The following is a 20,783-nucleotide window of genomic DNA, read 5'->3' as shown; positions in this document are numbered from 1 at the left end:
CGAGTGATAACGTATTCTTCTTCCAATCGTGCTTTGCCTTGGCTTGTATCAACCACCCCCGGCCCAAAATAGCATCATATCCTCTCCGCTTCAATGGGATCACGACAAAGTCCAACAGGAACGGTTGTGTTCCAATCGTCACTGGTTGCGCTGTGAGTACTCCCAATGGCTTGATTCCATGTTGATCGGCCGTTAGCAGCTGGAATGTAGGTGGCCATAATGTCGGCTATCCCAACTTTTTCCAAGTGTCTTCAAGCAACACATTGACACCGGACCCTCCGTCCACAATTGTTTCCGTCAATACAGTCCCGAGAATTCCCATTTCGACGACTGCAGGATGGCGTCCGGATGAGAGGGCTAACAACATCGGATCTTCTGCACTTGCACCACTTTCCTTCTCCTTTTTGTCCATTGTACTTGCTCCACTTTCCTGCTTCCTTCCATGTTCTCCTAGTAGTTGAGCAGCGGGAATGATGTTTGTGAGTGCCGATCGGAGCTGAGGCATAGTGAGCAACAGATCACTTATCCTGACAGGTATCTCGGCTTGCAAAATTTTCCGTACAATGTTTTGTTCTGCACAGTTCCGGACTGAGGTACTTGGCGGGTCCTTCAGGTGTGTCGTTTCTACCTGTGTTGCTTTCTGGATCTCTGCCCTTGCTTCCTCCATTCTCTTCTTTTCTTCCGCTGGGTCAGGGTATAGCTTCGCCTACTTCCAAGTGATTGCCAGGACTTCTTCCTCATCTGTCCCTACGGTAATCAAGTTTACTCTGGACTTCGAGCACTTAGTATCATCATGATCGCCAAGTCCACACCAGCGGCATAGCAACTTCGATGTGTTCGTTGTTGTGCACTCTCGGGCAAAGTAACCCCACAGATTGCATGCGCGGCATTCAACAATTGGCCGACCATTTGCATCGTACTGAATTCGACTCCTTCATTGTTGTTGTTGCCACCATTGTTATTGCTGTTTGGACCGCGCCGATTGTTTCTGTATCCGCCTGATGTGGCACCTTCCGTACTGGTGTTCCCATTCCCTCCTGACGGGGATGCCTCCTGTGACAGGAACACTTGCTGCGGTGTCCTTCTTTTTAAATTGAAAGGGCATTCCTTTACCGAGTGTCCGAGGATCTGGCAGATTTCACAAAATTGATCTTTCAAGCAGGATCCCTTCGTATGGCCTTCTTTCTTACACTCCGTGCACGATAAGTCATTACCCTTAGTCTCCTTGTTCATGTTTTTGAATTCCTTCATCATCCGCATCATGTCCTTCTAGAGGGCACGGACCTTCTTGTTGCTTCCCTCGTCATCGTCATTGCTATCTTCTTCTGAGGGGTCATCGTCATCTGAATGATAAATGAGTCTTGCCAAGCGTAAATATTGTTTGTAATAGAAAGAAAGCGAATCTTTCCTCCTTAAATGTTGTAGGATTTATTGCTGATAAAGCCCTTTACATTTTCTAGAAGAATTCCAGTGTTAGAGAATCAAGAATAGAGCTTTTCCATTGCTCTGTGTAGTCTTTAGTAAGGGTTAATGATGAATTCGCTTGGTCAGAGACATTGTACAGTATTCCTGTTGGGAAAGGGAATAAGATAAAATCATGATTAGAAGTCACTGCCTATACAATTATTGTCGTCTTAGACTACTCTGAGAGATTCAAACTTCTCGATGAGACATGGATTCTGATAGTCCCATTAATTTACAAGGGGCAGATATTGCCCATTACATAGCGGATAGACTAAAGGAATTGGCAATTGCGAAACATGGAGCATAATGGAACATTGACATGAAGCTTTGGAGTGTAAATGTGACACTTAGTTGATGACTATTGTATTGGCTACTATATATGAGCACGAGCCATCTTAATTGTCAGCTTTCCTTCCATAAATGATATTTATGTATCTGTTTGTGATAGTGTTCACTGGCATAGTTATTTCGCTCTCATCATGGCATTTTGAATTCTGGTCATCAAGCAAGGAAGAAGCTGTGGGTAATTATTGGTCAGTTGGATTGCATGGAATAAGCTTTACAATGAATATTGGGTCTGCAAAAAGGTATCTGAGTGCATTCAATTCTTTTGTGATTCTGCTTGAATACAGAAAACCAGAAGCTGTGTTTGGTAAAAACTATATCGAATTCCTGACCTTTGTGGGTTGTTGTTTGTGTAGAGATTTCTCTGTGGAACCCAAGGACACAAATTACGAAGAAAACTGAGCTGGGTTGCAGGTTTTGCAACTATCATCTTAATGCCTCTACAATCATCAAGCCCATCCCTATCTGTGGTTGTTAAATATCATAAGGTTGGACTCTGCTGGGTAGGCAGAAGAAATAATATTACATTTGGAAAGTGTCATTTGTGGATAAATTTTGAAGTTTTAACTTGATCTTAACATTTGTTGTGCATTAGTTGAGGAACACAAACTTTCTCTGGTTATTGGGGGCTTGCAAATGTTTGTCGGGAGACATACAAATAATTGCTTGCAAGTCACATAGTGAGGACAAGGTAAATGATTATCATTAGGGAATTTGTAAGTGTTTTATATGGTGAAAGTAGATTGAGGAAAAGAATCAGGGTTTCAATTATACATTGTAGCAGAAGTCCCCTGAGAGTTTGAGGTTAGTGTTTGGATTCAATACTCAGTATCTGAGCTTAATATATATATTTCAGAACTGTTTACGAACGTTAAGGTCATTATATAAAATAAACAACTCTATGACGCCTAAAATTCAGAAAGAGAAATCATTGAAAGCAAATCAGCTGATATCGGTTCTAAGAAATTTATAAGAAGATTCAAAGGATTTTACAATGAAAAATGTCATCAAAAGGTGGTTTTGCCAAATTGCTCTACGAGATGGGTATCCATCTTCGCTTGGATTCACAAACAGAGGAAAATGCTCTCATCAACTTAATCTAATTGGAAAGATGTTTGACCATGGTAGAGCAATCACTTCCTCGTCTATTGCAAATTGCTCTTGTTCCTAAAGTGACAGGGTTGAATCAACACAAGTGACTGAAACATTTGGATAACGAGATAAAGCTATTAGTCGCTTCTAGTTCAATGGAGGTAATAAGAATTCTAGCACCGCAAGAACCTTATAAACAAAATATCATGAAGGAGGTAGAACTCATTGTTGATAGTTTTCAAAATATTAGGGATAACAGTAGTCGGCATTTCCCTAGAAGGGTTGCTATACTGAAGTCATCAGCAGAAATCAGATTATGCAATCTTATGTTTGACATGGGATTATATGACTTAATTCACCTCATGTTTCAAGATCTATTACGCACAATCAAGGAACAACACAATGCAGATGTTATTGCAGCCATCAAAAACATTATGGTTATAACAATTAATGAGAGTGATGCTCATTTCCAGGCACTTCTACAAAAGTTGTTAGTAATTTCAAACAGAGAACAAAAGGTTTTAGAAGTTGCTTGTAACTTGGTCAACAAGGTACTCAAACAATGTGAGCCAAAAACTGAGAAGTACAAATAACACCGGGCTAAAGAACTGAAGGCAACTGAATAACAGGTTATAAAATCTCACAAACACAGCAAGAACCAAATGAGGAATGAGCAGATTTGTTTTACTCGCAAGCATACCTAGTCACTTGATCACATTTATGGGGATAAAAAGCAAGAAGAGTTAGCTCAAGAAGTGCAGATCAGTGTTAAGGACGTTAAGCGTTCGTTAGTTCAGCTTCAACCTAATGAAGGTCATGAGAGGGAACCAGCTATGGCTAATTGTAAGGATTATCCTAACATTTTATTTGGAGAGTTGAAAGTTCTTACTGAAAAAGATTATGGTGATCCCAAAGCTTAAAAGAAGTCTCTCCATGAGGATGAACTATGTGAAGACAATGATGTGATAGTTCGTAATACAATACATTTGGAAAGAGGAAAATTTTGAAAATGATGCTGCTGAAAAGGAAAATGAATCTAGTATTCAAGTATTAGAACAAGATGATGTTACTATAGGAGCTGATTTGAAGGACCAATTGAAAATTTCATTTCTAGATCATGATTTTGGAACATATAAATTGAAGGATAAGAGGAAATTATTAAATGACATGATCATTGCAGCCTTACAGCACTTTGATAACACCCATAAAAACATTGAAGAACCCTTATGGAAACTTAATAATGTTAAAGAGGAGAAAGGAATAACGAATGAAATCACTAGTGCATACCTCCATACTCTTAAGAGGCCATTAGAAAGAAAAAAATCGAACTACTTGAAATTGCCAAAGGATAGGGATATAGACATGCTGAAGATAAAGAGGAAATAGATGAGTTATGTCTCCAACTAAGTATGGCATGTTATCATGTCAAGCTGAAAATCAGAATTCTATTGCAGCCATTCACAAGGAAGATGAACAAAAAAATAAAACTATGGAGACGGCACATATTGTTTAAGGAATCAAAACCATTTGTGGGCATGAAAACCATAATAATGTTTTCACCATTCCCCATCCTTATGACGCACGTTTTGCTAATGAAGAGCATAGAACCAGCAAGAAGGCAAATACATAAGTTCTAATTTTTATAACAGCAGTAACATAATTTCACAATATCATGAGGTAGAGGATAAATTGTGAGACTTTAGTTCAAAAACTATGCATAGAGGTGATCATTTCATAAATGAAGATGTTGATTTTAGTGATGATACTTATGATGAAGCAGATAATTCAGAGTTATCCTTCGTGTGCCCTGAGGGTTTATAGCTTACCTAGAGATTTATCACCAAGTTCTTATAATATAGCAACTGCCTACTTATTGATTGGTGATTTTATCTTTCTACATACTCCAGTTATTAGTGGCTGCCCTTCTTGGACTATTAGTACATTATTAGATTTGGCTTGCCTACAAGTGTTAGTGAGTTGCATGTAGATGAGTGGGAACTACACATGTCACGATATATTCTGTATGAGATGTTTATCTTTCCATTTCAAACAGATATTGGTGATAATGTTGTCATTCTTGATGCGGGTCCAAGTTATGACAGCGACATCTTGAGGCATGATGAGTTAGTTTCCTTGCATATGGATAGTGTATTGGGCATCTATTTATTTAGTTGGTTGATTCAGGAGGTTGGAGATTCATCAATCATCTACTTCTATACCAAGGATTGTGTTGCTAGGTTGGTTTGGTATCTAGGTGATTATGAGATGTATGTTTTACATTTTGTGGATTATGTTGTGATGCGACACAGCCAGAGATTTACGATCAGAGTTGTTAAGCCTACAATCGCAACTGAGATTCGTAGATTGATATGGGATCCAAGGATCATACTGATAGTTTTGTCGCATTCTCACTTTTGGTACCACAGCATGGCAGGTCTTAACTTTATAGTTACCAGTATGGGCCACAATAATGCTAGCATATGGATATGGGACCCTAATATTAGGCTATGGACTCATGATTGCTTGAGGGCAAGCCATTTCGAGGAGGGAGGACTGTAATGTGTCTTTTTCATTACATACAGAATCTTGAAGTTCAATTCATATAATATTAAATTTGGCTTATGAGAGTTAAAGTAAATTTATAAAATGGGTCAATTTAATATTATAAAGGGGGTTAGAAGGTGACAAAGGAAGAAGGTGATAAAAGACATAGAAGTGGAAACAAAAGAGTCACTGTTGAGCATAAAAAGGGGAGTCTTATTCATTTTCAGCTCCGTTTAAATTATTATTTGTTTGGAGACTTTAAATTTATATTGGAAAAGAATTGGGAGAGTTTACATCTTCCATTTCAGACCTGAGGACGCAAACCTTCAGGCCATCTCTAGTGGATTGGATGTAGCCCAGCTTCATCACTGCAGTGGATTCAAGAGAGAGTTTACACTGAGTTTTATAGGTTCTTTTAATATGTTTTCAATCTGACTGTTATTGATGTTTGTAAGATTGCACTTTATGCATGTTATTGTATTGTTGGTTTATAATACAATAGCAAATCTGAAGTGTTGAAACTGAGTTTTTTATTGAACAAGTTCATTTGCTGGTTTATGTTGCAGGGTTATATTGCATAATTTATCTATTATGTTTTGAAAATTCTTTGTGAGAAAATTTGGAGGCAATCTCCTACTGAGATATTACAGCTTAGAGGTAGTGTCTATGCATTGGGAGTTGCAATTTGATTAGTGCTAGCGTTGTACATGGTATTCTCCTATCTATCTGCTGCAATCAACTCCTACAAGAGCTACATACAGATTCTTTAATTTTAATTGCAATGTATTTAAGATCTATTGTAATGATTTCAAAATACCATATTTGAGAGTTGTTGAATACACTTCAGTTTTTAATCGATTGCATTAAACTCTAACATTATTGGAACATATGGAGTTGAATGTCAAGAGCTGTCTCGTAGATATTTAGTTTGATGCCAACTATTTGCATTAATGTCTAGTGGTTGTAGGTGGATATTTATTGTGTGTGACATCTATATGCATTCAAATGGTCAAAAGAATTGTAATGGCACCATAATTCTTTGCCTTTATTTCTTCGTAACCATTTGAAAGTATAGTACTACGTATCAATCTGGTGCTTAGTCTGGCTATGTAACCAATGGAAGCCAACTCTAAAAGACCGCAAAGAGATGTAGAAGGCATGAGACTAGTGACAAGTGAGGTACCAAGGGAACACAATGACGTTGTCTTGGATATCTAATTGGTGCTCAACATAGAAAGCCATACTTGGGCAGAACCCCCCTAGTGGGTTACTCTATGTTGAGATAATATATTGTCTATAGATGTCGAGCCTAATGTTCTCATTTAGATCCTACTGAGAGGAAAGGAGGTGAGCAGAACCAACCAAAGAAAACTAAAGGCGAGGAAGACCATCCATCATAATCCCTACTGAACCAAGAAAAGTAGAGGTCTGAGTGAACCAACAATAAGCTCTACTAAAAGGATTGAAGCCCACCATCATCTCCGAAGACCAATAGGCCAGGTAAGAATATCTGTGACGACCCTCGAAAGAGTCCAGGAAACTCCAAAATTGATAGAGAAACCAAACCAAATCAAAGATGGTCCCAAGCCTGAAAGGAAAGCCCCAAACTTGGCCAAGATGATACTATGGGGGGTGGACCGGCGACATCTAATAATGCATCGAAGAAGGAGAGACTCTCTTGACCAAAGCGCAATCAGAATCCAAGAGAGAGGCCCCCCACACAATTGAGTTGTGCATCATGGTTGGCCTAAACAAAGAGTCCAAGAGGAGCATCTTAGTTGACATATCTTAGAAGCGATGTTTGAAGCACTGTCTCTCAAACATGGCCAAAGAACCAAGCCCTTTATTGACCCGAGGCTACATAGCAAGTCTCACACTAAAACAAGGTCTAGAAAACTTAACCCCTAGGTAAGTATACGGAGATGTGATCTCAACCTCAGTTCTCTAAAAGTAGAAATGGAGATGAGAGGTCTTCAAGTTGTTGAAGACCATCACTTGGGTCCTCCCCAGGTTCACGACAAGATGATGTGAGTCACAGAAAGCCAACCCATCAAGAAGTCGTTGGAGCCCCTCTAGGGAAGAAGCCAAAAGAACCGCATCATTGGCAAAAAGTAAAATGGAAATCAAAACTTAGTGTAAGCAGTAACCATCTCCAGGGACCGCAAAGCCCCAAAGGAGAGCCTCAAGCTCATTAATGTAGATGCCAAAAAGAGTGGGGGAGAGAAGACAACCCTGCTCCACACCAATGGTGCTATGAATAGGATCCAAAAAACCCTATGGAGTCTTAAATTCCAACAACCCTCTCATATAGTCTCATAATAGCCATCAAGAGAGTATCAAAGACTCCAATGCCCCTAAGTCTCTAGAAGAGAGTTGTCTGAGGAACAGAGTCAAAGACCCTGCGAAAGTCTATGAAATAGTAGTAGACTTTCACCGAGTAGTGTCGACCCTCCTCAATGATAGTCTGCAAAGTTATTAAATGGTCCATGGTCTAGAAATCACTACGAAAATTGGCTTGCCCCCTAGTCCAGCAGTGTCGCCTATCAAGCTCCTTGAATAAAATAGTGTTCAACATCGTGGCGTAAAGTTTGGCAAAAGTATGGCCAAACATGATGGTCCTATAGTGGTCAGCGTCTGAGACTAACTCGATCTTATGTAGCGAATGCAAACCACAATGTTAAAGAGCAGTGTAAGAAGTGAGCCCAAAACTCTAATACCAAACTTGAAGAGCTCTATGTGGAACCCTTCCTCATTCGATGTCGTGCTACTATTCTTGCATCTAATAGCCTTATTGACATTCAAGAATGTAGAGAGGTGACAATGGGGCAGGGGAGTGAAGTGGAAAAGGAACTGGTCAGGGATATCATAGACAGTGGAGGTGTGGGAAACAAGGGAGTTGTGATCCAGGGTGGAGGAGGCCAAGGTGGCAAGGAAACAGGGAGTGTCAAAAGACCTTAAAAGATTCCAAGAGAGAGTCAAAGAGACATCCACACTACGTCAGAAAGAACATTTGCCTCTACTGAAGAGGAAAGCGAATGTAGGCAAGCCTTAACTAGACGAACTAGGGGGGTAGGGTGGAGAAGGTTGAGCAATCAAGCAGTGAAAGGACTTGCAATCCTTGTCAAACAACTAATTCATGGGGCCAGTGTTCCTATGCTTAGGGTTACAAGAAAACGAGTGGTGGTGGGGAATGGAGACGAGCGTGAACTATCACAATATGATCGCAAGCGAATACACTTGGAGGAAGCATCCCTAGAATCATAGAAGGAAACCTGGGAGAGGAGCCGCCGAAGATGGTGGTAAAAAAGGTCATGGTCATTCTCAGTGAAGCAAAAGGAATGAGATAGAAGAAAGATGGTAAAATGCCAATCACCAAAGGTAATGACATTTTAACTGATCAGATTGTTTATGCAATGATAGCTGTACTATTTCCCTAATGCCACGAGACTCCAAAGTAATTTAGGAAACAGTCCAAGGAGACAGATTATCAAGCAATGCTGCTTGTGGGGGCTGCAATGGTTTGGAAGTGGGCTATAGCACACAAAATTGTCATCAGAAAGGTTGCAACTCCCTGCTATGAAAAGATGTGGTTTTCACGCCATGAAAAAATTTCAACATTTAACAGTCACTTCATGGCACAAGTGAACTCAAGCCAGACCTCTGTTTCTTGCAGACACAAACTTGCAATGTTCTATGCATTAAATTATCATTCTCAGTGATCAAGGAAAAAATTTACAGCAATTCCATATGCAGGAGGTTAATAACATTATTGTACCACACAGTTCAATATAGTTAAAAAATGAAAGGTTGGGCTAGACTTTAAAACTGATATAAGCAGTTTCATTGATCTCATGTTGAAGAAAAAGACTAAAATTACAATATACTCAACAAATTTCAAAATAAGAATATTATAGGGATGGAAAAAACATAATTTATTAAAATACTTGATTACCTTTAGTTCATTATTTTTGGTTGTTTGGTTAATGGTGTTTTAGTGTCATTTAGAGGCCTCTTTTATTAGATGTAGTTGCTCTCTATAGCTTCAGCATTATAGTTTGTTCTTTTTAGTACATCGTTGTGTAATTTTCTATATATACCTTGTAAATTCATGAATTCGATAGGGCAAATACCTGAAAATATTTTGTAAGCAAATAAATGCAATATTATTGACATAATATTACATACAAGCACAAAGTCTATCTTATATTGAAATGAAAAGTTACTATAATTTACTTTATTATCAACAAAATGCTAACTGAAAAAATTAAAATCATGAAAAAAGACTTGATAATAATAAATACCTTTTTTCTACAATTTGATTCCAATGTCGGTTGGTTTCATCAATGAGAGAAGGGTCTTTCTCTAATTTCTTTGCTTGTAACCCACTTTTATAATTCTCAAATTCTTTATCATCCATCTCACCCTGCAAACAATTCAAACAAACATGACCAAATAGTAAGGATACTATATTGTATAGTTTCATACATAACTTGATCGAAATATTTGAGGCACGTAAAATGCATCCACAAAAACAAGGCGATTGCACTTTATTCAGTTCCAAAGAAGATAATACCTCTGAAACCGTGTACATAGAACATAAAATGATAATGATTGACTAGGAAAAATTAATGGTAAAGGATTTTAAAAAGAAGCCTGATATAGGGATAAAGTAAGCAAACAAGAATACTTAGATCGTTCAATAACCAAGCCCCCTTGTGTAAGTTGACGATAGTATATAGAAAGGCACAGAGGATAATAAGCCACCTCTTCTAAGAAAAATAGAGCATAATATTATAGGTATTACCAGAATTTGTTCCACTTCATCAATAAATGCATGTATCCTCTCTTGCAAATATGGTGGGCTATGCTTGGAAGATTGAACACGGAAACAGAAACCAATCACTCGATGTGTCATTCTGGTGCCACAATCCACGACATAACCAAGCTGCTCCTTTGTCCTGCACATTTCAGAATATAAACAAAGTTATTCTTGCCTTCAGGATAATATCGCTTCAATCTAATTTTATCATTTCATTGAAAAATTTAAATGAGATACTCAATGTATATGAACCTCCATAACATTTGCATTTTTTTGGATATAGCATATTCAAATGCAAATACAAATCATTGTAGAACATAAGGAGAAAATTTTAATCGTTGTAGCAAACAAGAGAAAATCAGATGCCACTCCAACCCACCACATGGCATGTAAGTTAAAAATACTATTTGGCTGAAAAAATTATTAGAAATCAAGAAAATAAGTTTTTCAATTACATGGCTTGTTATTTTATATAATATGTTTGTTTTCTTTTCTCATTTTTTTGACTCCAGACAAAAAAAAAATCAGAGCACGGCAAAACTAATTTGTTTGGCTGTTTTTGTGAATATTCTTATCACACTCTAGTTTGCCCTCTCTGTCAAAGCCATTTTAAACCCAGAAAATTGTAAAATAACATTACATTTTCCATTTCTTCTCAATGCCAGGCAAATGGAGTGGAACTATGAGATAAGTTTAAGGTAGCTTTCTATGATACAAAAATTACAAACAATTCTTACTATGTTCCTGGTTATTTCTATATCCATCAGCCATATGGTAGCAGAATACACAGAAATGGACAATTGTTTAAAGTGTTGTATATTATCATAGCTAGTGCAGTGAGAATTTAATATGCTCTCTCTCTTGCTGTGACTTTAGGAGTGTTAGTAAGGTATTGAAATAGAATAAGAAAATGGCAATGCTGTTACAGTATTCTGTCCTCAACCCGGAGAAGAGTTTTAAGGATTGCAAAACTAAAAAGGTTCCTTTCACGATCCAATCTTGAGTAAAGGTAAAATTAAATAATGAAAAGGCTGAAGTTTCTTACTTTATGGAACCTGAACCTTTCAAATTTTACACAGCTTCAATTTAACTCTCAGATTCATTTACTTATAAGTAATGGCTTCATTTACATATGAAACAAAAATTACTCTATCTAACATTATCTTAATTGGTAGAAAACTAGAAATGAGACTCAATACCATCCACCGATAAGATAACCAGTCTAGGTTGTTCAACAAGATGGATACAATAAGTGAGAAATTATAACATTGCATACTCATATTATTTTAAGTTTCACAACATGAAGATAGAATTACATAAACACCTGAGCTGGTTGAAAAAAGGTTCATGGACAATTTCTTCAAAAAGATCGGCTACAGCCCTTGCTCTGGTGGATTCTAGACCAAGATCTTGATCGATTTGGAAATAAAGCTGCAAATGCAACATGACACTGCATAAATGGATAAGAACCAATACTATAAGTAAACTCAAACTCTGAAATTGACAATGCACAAACCATAATTTCGAACAAAATTAATTTGAACACGACTGAAAAAAGATCCTAAAGCAATCAATGCTATAAATCAGTCATCGCTGTCCAGAAATTTTTCTCAACTTACCTCAACAGCAGAATTTTCCTCTGATTTATTCTTCACATTTGCATTATACACCAGGTAGTCCCTAGATGGCAATCTCAAAACTCTCTCTTTATGCCGCATATCATCTGGCAGAGCTAATGATGAAAACATGTTTTTGAATATATTTGCAATTGCGGTAGCCTCATTCTCAGAAAGGTTACCATGACAAAGACCTTCAATATATAACTGCAATATGCAATGAAAATTTCATATTTCTTTCCAAATGTAATGGTCTGTAAAAAAGCATATGAAGTGTAGATAAATAAGCTGTCTACAAATTTCAGATAAAGATCATTACAAAATGACGGACAATATAAAAAGAAAAATCACCTGGCTAAAAAGTTCTGGGATGAAAGTTGTCAAATCTGATAGAGACAAGGAAAGAAGACATGCAAGTTTGTCATCAACGTGCCAAAAATGTTCTCGCAAAAATTGTAACCTTAAATATGTCGAATGCTTTAAAGGTTTCATATTTGTATTCCTGTAGTTCCTTTCCATGTCCTCTTTCACCACCTGAAAATGTAAATATGCCATGAGATTTTCATTGATCTGAATTTTTTTTTATCTCCCTAACATTTTTTCAGGGAGTTCAAATTAAGAAGCAGATTAAAGTCTTGATTTGAAATTCAACAGCTCCTTATAAACAGATCAAAGTGTCTATTCAATAGCATTGTGTAAAAGGGCCCTATAGCACCGCATTAATGGAAAGCAATCTGCACAAAATAGATCTAAAGATTGTTTCAATCTCAAGCAACGTTACCCAAATCTGGAATTCCCTCTATCCAGTCAAATTTAATTAATATAAGAAAAATCTCAGCATTTCTCAAAACTTAGAAATCTAGGTTTCAATGCATGAATAATTGATTCCAATTGAAGTGCAAGGATATACCTGATAAGTAATACCAGAATTATCATAATGTTTCATCCGTCACTAAAAAGAATCAAACAATTCACAACTAGGAAGAAATGCATGTAACACTACATATGCATGAAACAGAGGAATCTAACACACTCCACAATATTTTCTGAAGAATTCGTAAGTTTCAATTGTAAGCAATATGGACCAAAAGATCACATAAAGGAGGACTCTAAAATATTGTCAAGCAGAGAAATCATATAGACTGCATGGAAATCTGCCGAGTCTGTAGAATATACTTGAAAGTTTGAAACTAATATTCAAAAAATCATTTCACTAGACATCATCTACAACAAGGCATAGTCAAATGAAACCTGAGACGAGAACCACCTCCATTCTTGAATTAGAATATCAAACTGAATATGATTCTAAATCAAAAGCACCATATTGTCATTCAATGACTTTTCCATGTGGGTAATAATGAGTGTTAAATTACAAATCAAAAAGTTCCTTACTTTTGCTCATCCACTATTTTCTTTAGTCATTTACTACTAGGTTTTGAAAGGTAGATGTTACAACATGAGCACAATTTTATTATAGTTGCATTTTGAAAAACAGTTAGATTCTATTAATATTTTCCTCATGGGCCGGCAATCATCACCACTGCAGAAGGAAAAATGAACTTAAGATTCAACAGAAAAAATAGGAATACCTAAATGGGCTATATCTCAATGAAAAAAAATGCAGGAACAAATTTTAATTATGTTAAAATCTTCTCTTTCCTCAGAAATGAACTTAAGATTTCACTAATCAATTCAAAAGAAATTTAGTGCCTAGCAATTAACCATAAATGAGAAACTTCCAATATTTGTGGAGAATCATAGTTCCTCGACCTCAAGGACTTGAGTTGTGATTTTGAATTGGTAATGCCAACAGAAAAGTGACTATGACATGCTCAACACTTAAATTTCTCTTTGCTGATCACGACTTTAGTCATCTTTTCACACTTAAGTTCTGATTTCATGTTTGCAAAGCCAAAAAATAAGTGCAACTTGCACACTTAGTAAACTGCTTTGCTTCCCTTATCATGCCTTTGCACTACCCTCCATGAACATCACCCTTTTATGCTGGTTCTGCCACTTGAGAAGTATGACACATCTAGCCTTCTTTCATCTTCAAAACTTGGTGAATCTCTTACACTGCCACTTTGGACTGAAATCAACTATACATCTTTGCCAGTCACAATTTCCTTAAGACACTAACATCTTAGATCCCATTTTAATCCAAAATTGCCATCCCAATAACTTTCCCTTGTGGTTTTGTCACTCATATTATGCACGTTCTCATGTTAATCTCCTTCTCAATTGATTAGAGCGTGGAAGAGATTTTGTAAAATATTCTCTAACATAGTCCTTGCTTTCCAGTCTTTGTATGTATATCATCTTCCTTTCCAACCCAGGGCTCTCAACTTTCTAAATCTTGTTTTATCATTGTTTTCCATTAATACCTATGAATGACCTACAAACACTGATAGTGGAAAAAAGAGATAATCACCTAATAACTTGAGGGATTGACGAGAATGATAACTTGACTAACATTGACTAGCATAATGAGGATAGTGACTAAAAATCTGATGAAAAACAATGTCTATAGGGATACCAATGTTAGTGCAACTGAAAAAATCTCAATAGTCTCACCATAGCTGCCTACTTTTGCTGATCAACATGTCATCAGCACCATTAAGTTGTTCCCATTCATTGCTGCAGAAATACACTCATGAATTTCTTTTGTCAATGTGATCAGTTCCAGCAACTTCTCTTTGCTTAGATGCTCAGATTTTGATTGTTGCCGAATCTAGACATTAATGGTTATGTTACCAAAGGCTTGATAAAAATCCTTTCATTATCAGTGGTGCCAGAGGCTTCAGCAGTTAGCACAGATCAACAGTTGGCCACATGAACCACCATAATTGACTCCTTTGAGATCAGATAATCATACCTTATGTTGGTTCATATTCAGGTATCTCGGATGAATTCTCAATGGCTCAAGACATTCAACATCAAAATAAAGTAGCAGTTTATTAAACAGATTGTGTTCATCTACATCTATCTACTTGATTAATGGGACCACTACTGTTCTGGAGATGAGATTATGTAATGCCCTCAATTTTGATAAAGTGACATTAGTAAATTAATAATTAGAAAGTCAGTAATTAAATATTGTTTGAAAAGGATAACTTGATACTAGTATTTGTGCCAAATCAGGTGCAATAGTTTAGCCGATAGTAACATATGCTAAATATATGATTATTCAAGAAATTGAACCTGACAGAGTTGAAAGAGACTGGGATTTTTTACGCAAAAATAATTAGACACACTTTTGATGGTGAGAAGTGTTTACCGCATAAGTTAATTAAGAAACGCACACAGATAATGAATACGAACATGAACAGCAACCAGCAGAACTCTTATTATTATTATTCGCATATGCCCACAGTACATTATACTTCGATGATATGATATGATGATAAGATCCCTACAATGCTTCCCGAAGAGGTTATAAATACCTTCCGAAGAACTTTCCCGAAGGAGTCCGTCAGCCAGATACATTATGCCCGCTACAAACTGTTTACCCGTCGGCTACATAACAAGACTTTTACCGATGCACAATTTCTACCGACGACATCATCCCCCCCAAAAAGAAAAGTCGTCTCCTGACGACTAGCAAAATTAGGAGACAACCCACAATCAAGAAAAAGAAATACTAGAGAGAAGAAGGAGGTGTCCCAGAAGAGTGCTGTTGACGACGCAACTCATACACCTGGTCAGTCCGGATGCGCAGATCTGTCTGAATCTGTGAATTAACTTCTACGGCCTCCTTCAGTAGAAGCGCAGCATCCATAGCCTGCCTCTTGACCAACTGTAAATCAGTGGCTAACTTTTCTCTTGCCTCTTTTTCAACCGCTAGAGATCTCTGAGCTGCAACACTGTCTGCTACCCTATCCGCCTCCGCGCACTACCGCGCATAGTAAACCTCTTTGTACAGTCCCACGATCTCATGCGCTAACTTCATCATCGGAGTGTCACTCGGTCCCAACTCTGGCTCAGTGACCCAATCTACCAACATCTCTGGTGTCTCAACTGCCGGCCAACCTCTATCTACAAAACAAGTTTGAAATCGCTTAGGACAAATCCCACGAATATACGCTCGAATCAAATGCCACTCCCTTCGCCGAGTGAGAGCCTAAATCGCCACATCATGCCCCTTCTTCAATGCAGACTTCATAGTCCTGAGGTAGTCCTTGCACCTATCCTCATCCGACCCGTAATCCTCCTTGGCGAAGTCCTCGAATGACCATTCAGGATCACTATTGTCCTCCTCATCAACAGGAGCCATGCCCACATCCGGTGCCGCCTCCTCTGTTGTCGGCACAATCACGGCATGTGGCATTCCCTCCTCCTGAGACTGAGGCTCTGGTACAGGTGCTACTCTGAAATAGCTGGGGGACTGAATGGACGGGCCATGCCTGTCAGGGATGAGTTGGAACTGCTGCCTCAGAAAAACACTAGCTCTATCCATGACCTTTGGTTGTTCGGGCTGTGCTGGGTCCGTACACTCCTGTACTCCTTCGTCTGATACGTTCTCTACTGGAAGTGCCTGAGCTTCTGCTGACTGTGCTACTATAACAACTGCTGCTGGCTGACTTATGGCAAGCGCCACGGGTGCTGCTACCGAAAGTGCTTCAGGTGCTGAAGAAGTATCTCAGTTGACGGGTGCGGTCAGGTGGGAAAAGCCGACCGCAAATCCTGCCCCCAGTCGGACAGGAGAAGGCCGTACCCCGTGTTGCCATGGTGCGGCTAGTGTGATTGCCTGGTGGGATCCTCCAGTCATCAATATCGGTCGCCGAGTCTGCACAAATCCTGGAATGTGAGCCATGTGTAGACCTCGGGGTAACAACTCGGAAGTCATAGGAACTGTAGTACACGGAAATAGCAAGGGGGTAGCCATGACAATCTGAACCGCTTCATTATCCTCGCCATCCCCTTCTTCTTCCTTCACACTATCCTGCTCAGAAGATGTCTCCTATTGGCCGCTGTCAGTATCATCTGCCATGTCCATCCGGGGCCTCTTTTGACCTGCTGAACCCTTCTGCCCAGAGATTGTGTCCATGTGCTTCCATTGCATGATAGGAGGTTCTCCTGGAGCTAGTGGTCCAGGTTGTGCCTCTATCTCCTCCGTTGGAATCAACCGTGCTACAGCATCCAGGAATAGACCAATGGTGTAATGGGGCATATAGAAGGTCTTGTGCTGGAGAGTCATGAATTCATGCATCCGTTCAGCCAGCACAGACGCCCAATCATACACTTTCCCAGTCATTATGCCGTTCATCATGGACACCTGCGAAAATGTGATATCCGATGCCCTAGAGGATCCCGTGAACCTGCTTTTGACCAAGTCCATCAGACATCACCATGGCCCTTCCGGAATGTCAGTTTTCTTAAACCCCTTCCGTTCGATGTCTCGGCTAATGCCGCCTGTTCTGCTTCAATCAAATCTCCACATACTAATTTGATTAAAAATACTTTCCCATCCTTTGGAATTTTCTTCAGCTGAATCTTTCTGCCCTGCTGCCATGGAATGCCAAAAACCCGTGTGAAATCTGCTGCTTTGAATGATACCACTAAGTTCCATCCTAAATACTGAAATGTGCTCCTGCGAGAAGCTCTGCCATATGTCTCAATCATGGTACGCAGATACCCTTCATAATCTTGAATGCAAAAAACCGGCATCTGAATGGCCCATTCAACCTGCGCTCTTTTGATGCTTGCTTTGACTGGATGGTCATCAGGGGTTTCTTGCCACCATTTTCGGCAATCCATTCCATTTAATCCCTCAAATTGTATAGTCTGCGGTGTGACTTCAGCTGCTGCAGGTGCTACAGTCTTACGCTTCTCCTTGTTGCTACTCGAGCCTTCATTCAAATTACGTGTACCTACCATGCTCCTGCCTTGCACAAGTTTGGACTGTGCTAATTGTTTTTTCCACTGCCGTTTACCTGCAGACTCCATTAATTATATTTATCTTTTCCTACCGGTCTTCCAAATCCGTATGGTGATGAAATTGAGAGAAGTTCGTACAGCAGCAAGAGCACAAGTCTATAGAGTGGTTGCCCCAAAAAAGTCCGTACAGTGGGTTATGGAAATGGTGTGGTTACCGTACGGTCATGCCATGAGAACAATTTGGAATCCGTATTTTACAAGTTGTGCATTCAATTGTAAATACCTCCCGCCATGGAAAGAGCAAGAAAACCTTGTGGAGATTTCAACTCAAGATGATCAGTCAATGCTACTGTCCTCCTCTGTTGCACTGCAGGATCCGTACAAGCTCAACGTCGAAGAGGGCTCATCAATTTTATCTGCAACTCTGTCTTCGGTACCCCCACAAGGCCTATATATTATAAAGCCGTGTCTTCAAACCCGTACTTCACATTTGCAGACCGTACTACACATTACTTTATCTGGAAAGCCGTACATTGCAAACCGTACTACACATTATTTTATCTGGAAAGCCGGACACCATCCTGCAGACATTGAAAACCGTACGTTATTCCTCCTTTACTATGAAATCCGTACGATGGTGCTCCTTGTTTCATATACTAAATACCGTACAGTGCCCTTTACTGTGAAATCCGTACGATGTCAATGAAATCCGTACTCTGTCAATGAAATCCGTACTTTAACAATGGAAATCGTACGGTAGCAATGAAATCCGTACTTTGACAATGGAAACCGTACGGTAGCAATGAAATCCGTACTTTAACAATGAAATCCATACGATGGCAATGAAATCCGTATGGTGGCAATGAAATCCGTACGGTACTAATGAAATCCGTACCTTGACAATAAAAACCATACGGTACTAATGAAATCCGTACCTTAACAATGAAAAACTGTACGGTACTAATGAAATATGTACCTTAACAATGGAAAACCGCACGGTACTAATGAAATCCGTACCTTAACAATGAAAAACCGTACAGTACTTTTTTTCCTTTTTTTTTTTTGGTTAAAATAGTAGTTAGTTTTCCCTTCGACCGTCGTCACCGTCGGTCTGCAGTGACGGAGGGGTCTCTAGAAGCCTATTTTCTGACGCAGAAGTCTTCCGCTCGTGATATATCTTCAACTTCGACCCATTCACCACTTGAGGCACTTCGTGTCCATCCAAAGTCCATAATTTGATTGCTCCATTGTCCCATACTTCCCGAATCTGATATGGCCCGACCCACTTAACCTTGAACTTACCCGATTTGATCTCATTCCGACTGTCGTACTTTAATACCCACTGTCCGGGCTGAAACCTGTTTAGCTTCAGGTGCTTATCGTGCCATGCCTTCTGCCTATTCTGCGTTACTTCAGTTGCCCACTATGCTAATAATCGCTTCTCCTCTAACCTGTTCAGTTTATACAGCCGCTCCCTTAAGCTTTCCATGTCGCCCAACTTGTTTTCTAGTGCTATCCGCAAGCTTGGTATCATAAATTTCGCTGGTACTACGGCCTCCTGTCCAAACATCAGTTGAAATGGCGTGTGTCCTGTTGTGACTTTGTATGTCGTGCGGTAAGCCCACAAAGCAGAAGGTAATTTCTCCTCCCAATCCTCCCCTTCCACTGCGCAAGATTTGTATATAATTGATACCAAGATTTTGTTGGTAGCCTCGGCCTGTCCGTTTGCCCTTGGATGGTATGAACTTGATAGCGAATGATAAATTTTGAACTCCGTGGTAAGCAGTCAGATCACATGATTTACAAAATCTCTGCCTCTATCACTTGTTAATTGCAACGAAATGTCGTATCTAGTAATTATTTGTTCATAAATAAACTTTGCTGTACTTACCGATGAATTGTCCGGTAGTGCACGCGCCTCCACCCATTTAGTCAAATATTCCATTACAACAACAATGCAATGGCACCTTCTGATTCTGCTTGTCTTCAGCGGTCCTATGAAGTCCAGACCCCACCGTTCAAAAAGCTCCTGAGCATGAGAAGGATTCAGAGGCATGAAATCTCTTTTCAAAGGTTTTCCAGCTCGCTGACATATATCGCAGGCAACAACCCATTCCCTGGCATCATTGTTTACTGTTGGCCACCATAATCCTGCTAGAAGTATTTTTCGTGCAGTTGTGTCCGGCCCCATGTGTCCTCCCACCGGTCCTTCGTGCGCTTCCTTGAGTACCCGTGGAATTTCTTCCTTTAGGACACAACGCCTCAGGTATTGATCGGGTCCCATTTTATACAACAATCCATTGATCAGCTGGAATGTTCCACTCCGTATCACCAACTTCCGTTTTTCATTAGGTGGCATTGTATTTGGAAATTGTCCTGTTGACAAGTATTCGCCGATGCTTGTATACCATTCTGGTAGTGCAGCAATCTGAAACAGTTGTGCATCAGGAAAGTCATCATTTACACCGTCTGCCAGTTCTCCTGTTCTAATATGTGATAAATAATCCGCGCTTACATGTTTCTTTCCTGGCCAGACAATAATCTTGAAAGTAAACTCCTGCAATAGAAGTAACCATCGGCTGATTCTTCCTTGAATGACTGGTTTGTTGATCATATACAACAGGGCCTGATGATCAACGTAGAATATAAATGGAGTGGCCAACAAGTAGTGTCGGAATTTCTGTACAGCATAGACCATCCCCAATGCCTCCCGTTCGGTGGTACTATAATTTTGTTCAACTTTTGATAGCAACCGGCTGGCGAAATAGATCGGAGGATCCAACCCATGGCTTCCCGTCTGTGCTAGAGTTGCTCCGATTGCATAGTTCGATGCATCCACATGCACATGAAACTCCTTCCAATCCGGGTATGCCAAAATAGGTGTTGTAGCCAGTCGTAGCTTAAGTTCTTCAAATGCTTCATCCTGTTCCTTATCCCATCGGAACAATTCTCCCTTGGAAATTAACCTATCCAACGGATATGCTATCTTGGCAAAAATTTTGATGAAATGCCTGTAATACCCTATA

At 39.3% G+C, this 20,783-nt stretch overlaps 1 protein-coding gene across 1 annotated transcript in view; it reads right to left on the bottom strand.

The window, feature by feature from the left end:
• Positions 1 to 20,783, bottom strand: part of LOC149550229 (Insulinase (Peptidase family M16) family protein) — a 245,853-nt gene that overhangs the window by 7,459 nt on the left and 217,611 nt on the right. Inside the window, exons 14-18 of the mRNA XM_089793326.1 lie at positions 12,232 to 12,414; positions 11,884 to 12,087; positions 11,589 to 11,695; positions 10,250 to 10,403; positions 9,747 to 9,868 (exon numbers count right to left, since the gene is read on the bottom strand). Of these exons, the coding sequence (XP_089649452.1) occupies positions 9,747 to 9,868; positions 10,250 to 10,403; positions 11,589 to 11,695; positions 11,884 to 12,087; positions 12,232 to 12,414 (770 nt within the window). The remainder of the gene's footprint in view (positions 1 to 9,746; positions 9,869 to 10,249; positions 10,404 to 11,588; positions 11,696 to 11,883; positions 12,088 to 12,231; positions 12,415 to 20,783) is intronic.

This window comes from Cupressus sempervirens, chromosome 7, assembly GCF_028749045.1.
Source record: "Cupressus sempervirens isolate cs-2001-9-10 chromosome 7, ASM2874904v1, whole genome shotgun sequence".
NCBI lineage: Eukaryota > Viridiplantae > Streptophyta > Pinopsida > Cupressales > Cupressaceae > Cupressus > Cupressus sempervirens.
The sequence above is the reverse complement of the archived record's forward strand: the minus strand, read 5'-3'. Positions and strand labels throughout refer to the sequence as shown.